This window comes from Echinops telfairi, unplaced genomic scaffold, assembly GCF_000313985.2.
Source record: "Echinops telfairi isolate 266 unplaced genomic scaffold, ASM31398v2 ScPeMD7_7424;HRSCAF=8462, whole genome shotgun sequence".
Classification (NCBI taxonomy): Eukaryota; Metazoa; Chordata; class Mammalia; order Afrosoricida; family Tenrecidae; genus Echinops; species Echinops telfairi.
In genome coordinates, this window is record NW_022111324.1 from 52,516,117 (window position 1) to 52,519,599 (window position 3,483).

Below are 3,483 nucleotides of genomic sequence, written 5' to 3' on the forward strand. Positions count from 1 at the left end.
AGGATGGCCATGGAAGATAGCACCCATGGACTGCTTTGACGTTGCTGAGCGGTTTCTCAGAGCTGCCGATGCGAACTGAGATGGTGAGTAGTAACTGCTCCTTGGTGTCCTGCCCCCTCACGTGGTGCCTGGGACTCTTGACAGACCTCTGTGCCTTAGCATGTCATCTACACCTAGTGAATTCCCAGCTCTACTTACTCCAAATGCCAGTTCCTCTAGGAAGCAGCTCTTCTGCCTGCCCCGGAGCCTGCGGAAATCTTGTTTGTAGCAAGGTTTGTAACCTTTCCTACCCTGCCTTGTGCCCCATCTGTGGGCTTGTCCATTTGGTCAGTCTGAACGTTAGCTAGATGGTCTCTTCAGTTACTTGATCCCTCTCGGCACCCATGAGGGTCCCCTGGTGAGATAGCACCCCATGTTTCTGTCTTATTGGTTGGATCTGAGGGTCAGATGGGAGGATAAATATTGCCTGGCAGGATGTGTTTGACAATGGGGAAATCATTTAGAAACATAAAGAATGTCTGATCCTCATTCGTTTTTTGTTGTTGTTGCTGATACATAGGATTGTTAGAATCCTGACTCCTGGCAGGTAGAAAGCAGAAGGCAAGGAGAACTCTGACTGGGATGTCTGCCCAGCACCTTTGGACAGTCATTCATAAATGAGCAAGATTTTTGTGAATGGAGCTCGCATTCTATTCATCGTGGTGCCACCTGGTGGTTATATGTAAGTCCTATAAGTGTGGCCTGCTGTCCTGGCAGTCGGAGGATTTGGATAGCAGGTGAACTTACCTTCAACTAGGAGTTCAGAAGGACTGGCATCTTCAGGCATCAAGAGCCAAGCGGGCACGAGGGTTGTTGTCAGGTATAGAGGTTGGTGAAGCCACTCTGGGGTCTGAGGTGGCAGCTCCTCGGTGGCAGGTTCTCCATCCCAGAAAGGATCATGCTCTTTGGGAGGCAAGAGGAAGAGGCTTGAGGGGGTGGCTCGGGTCTGAAGAAGACATTGCAGATGGGACTTGAAGCCGACTTGACCAGGGGAATGGCAAGGGGGGGGAGGCATGATGGCAGAACCCATCAGGGGAGCAGAAAAGGAACTGACTGGGGCGTTCCTTTTTCGACTGGATCCCTTCCAAGACCATCTGAGCCCTGGGATTTGAGGCTGTGCATGAATTAGAGTTGCATGTGTGTGGAGACATCATCCGGGCTAAGGAGAAAGACAGGGTTCCGTGGAAGCAAAGAGTGGCTGGATCAGATCACAAAGTAACAACTTGGGCCTTGAAAGGTGTCTTTCCTAAAGTCAACCTCCTGTATGTTTCATGGGACAGCTGTTTCCTTGTGTTTCCAATCCCCCACATCTCAGAGCCTCTCGTGAATTGCCCCCTCTCCCTGGTCCCTCGTGATGGGATGGACAATACAAAAGAACATTATCTTGTCTCTTTTATGCTCTTTGGATGGTGAATTCTGGAGGCAATCAGGTTAATAGATGCTACACAGTGTCGGCGACATGGCTCACAATGATTGCACTGGCTAATATGGTAACAGTATCCACATCTGGACAACTGTCACCGGTGGGTGCTTGTCACACCGTCTCCAGGTGGAAACCTTTTCTGGGTGGCCTGGGCCCCGGTCAGATGCGGTACCTACCACGGATGCTCAGGGTGATTTTCTGGGTCTTGTCCCGGTCTGTGACCCAGCCCATCCCACAGGCATAGACGCCACTGTCATGCTGCCTCATCTCCGTCATCTGAACCAGGAACAGTTTCTTACATGGGTCCGCCTTCAGGGTGACCCGACCAGAGTATTCTTTCTTGAGAAAGTCCCCAGACTTCCCGCTAGACACCATGGTGTTACACCTTCCAGAGGCAGCCATTTCCCGGCACAGGTAGATCCTTGAATACACTGGAGGCAGTGGACACTTAAAGGTAATGGATCCTCCTAGTTTCCCCTCCATCTTGACTTCTGGGATGATCTTCAGAGCCCCAGATACTGTGGGAAGAGGTAATTAATGCAGAAGATGCTCCATCCTCAGCGATGTCCCAATCCCAGCCTCATCTCCAACTCCAGTCAATCATTAAGCCCTAGGCCTCCTCCCAGCATAGCCTCCCTGTTCTCCCCAGTCCCACTGTCATCATGACTAGCCATCCGGACGCAGCCGGCTCGTAGCCTCCACCCTAAGACTTCCTGCCATCTATAGCCATCTACAGCCCTATGTCCTGGCCCAGCCTGTATCAGAAACACCTCTGCCCAGTCCCCTAAAGACTCAGACACAGAAATCTCTGAGAAAAGAATCAAAAGTACAACACTCTCGCTGAGGAGAGGCACGATGCCAGGGATGGCTTCAAGGGGCTCATAGCGCCCACGTGACTTCAGTGTGGAGCTGACAAGCATGCTGTGGCTGTGCTACCACAGGTCTCCTTCTCCAGGGGTGTTCTGTGCAGGTCGCTGGGCGGTAGACACAGTTTGCTCTCAGTGACTAACCACAGGACTGGCAGCTCCAATCCATCCAGTGGTGCCTCAAAAGAAAGACCTGGAGTAGAAGAATGCATGGAAAGAGAGAGCTACAGGGCTGGCCCCAGCCAGAGCCAAACTGACCTCCTTCCTAAAATAGGTGTGACAGAGAGCAACACTAAACCTACAGGCTGGGGTGAGGGGCCAGCATGCCACACCCACATGGAAGCAGACTTGGAGGGAGGAAGAGAAGGAGCTGGACTGGACCCCACACTGGCACACCAGGTCCAGAGGATGACGTCCCTGAGGGAGCTAAGGGGACACAGAGGGGACTGGGTGGCGGACAACAGCTCATGTCATGTTGTTCCCTAACTGGAGCAGACTTCGACAGAGGACAATTCTGGGGTCACACAATGGGGAGGTAGTGCAGTCTGAACCCCCCAGGGGGTGCAAACCAAAAGGGAACATACCAGACCAGCAACTGGAGCAAAGCAAAGCTACGAAGCCCCTGAGGAGCCCCCTAAAAGGTACTCCAGGTGGGGAGAGGCAGCTTCTGGACAGTCATGAAAGCCAGCGAACAGACCTGGGATTTTGTATACTTCCTCTCTCTCTCTCTTCCTTCTTTTCTCCATTTTCTTTTTCTTCTGGTTTCTTTTCCTTTTCTTTTTTCAATTTTTTTTTTCAGTTTGGGCTATGTCATAGTTGGTGTGCCTACCCGTATAAGACAGGCATGGGACACAAACTCGAGGAGAGAGCAGTGGGACCAACAGTCCCGGGAGACCTGGGGGGTGAGGCTAATGGAGGAAGGAGGTGGTGAGCTGGCAGCACCATAGACAGGGGAACAACTAGGGTACTGGAGTCAATAACAAGGAGGACATAGGGATCTGGGGTGGTAGGTCGTTAGGGTGTGTGTCAGCAAAACAGCAAACTAGCTAAGAGGAGGTACAAGAGGTGGAAACAAGGGGAAAGTGACAGTGGGGCAGGAGGAAGGTGAAAGGAAACAGAGGAAGGACCTAGGAAGCAAAGCAATGGACAGAGGTA

The 3,483-nt window shown here is 51.9% G+C and overlaps 1 protein-coding gene across 1 annotated transcript in view; it reads right to left on the minus strand.

The window, feature by feature from the left end:
• FCMR (Fc mu receptor) overlaps window positions 1-3,483 on the minus strand; it is a 21,542-nt gene that overhangs the window by 10,115 nt on the left and 7,944 nt on the right. The window contains exons 2-3 of the mRNA XM_045298190.1: window positions 1,639-1,980; window positions 787-942 (exon numbers count right to left, since the gene is read on the minus strand). Of these exons, the coding sequence (XP_045154125.1) occupies window positions 787-942; window positions 1,639-1,980 (498 nt within the window). The remainder of the gene's footprint in view (window positions 1-786; window positions 943-1,638; window positions 1,981-3,483) is intronic.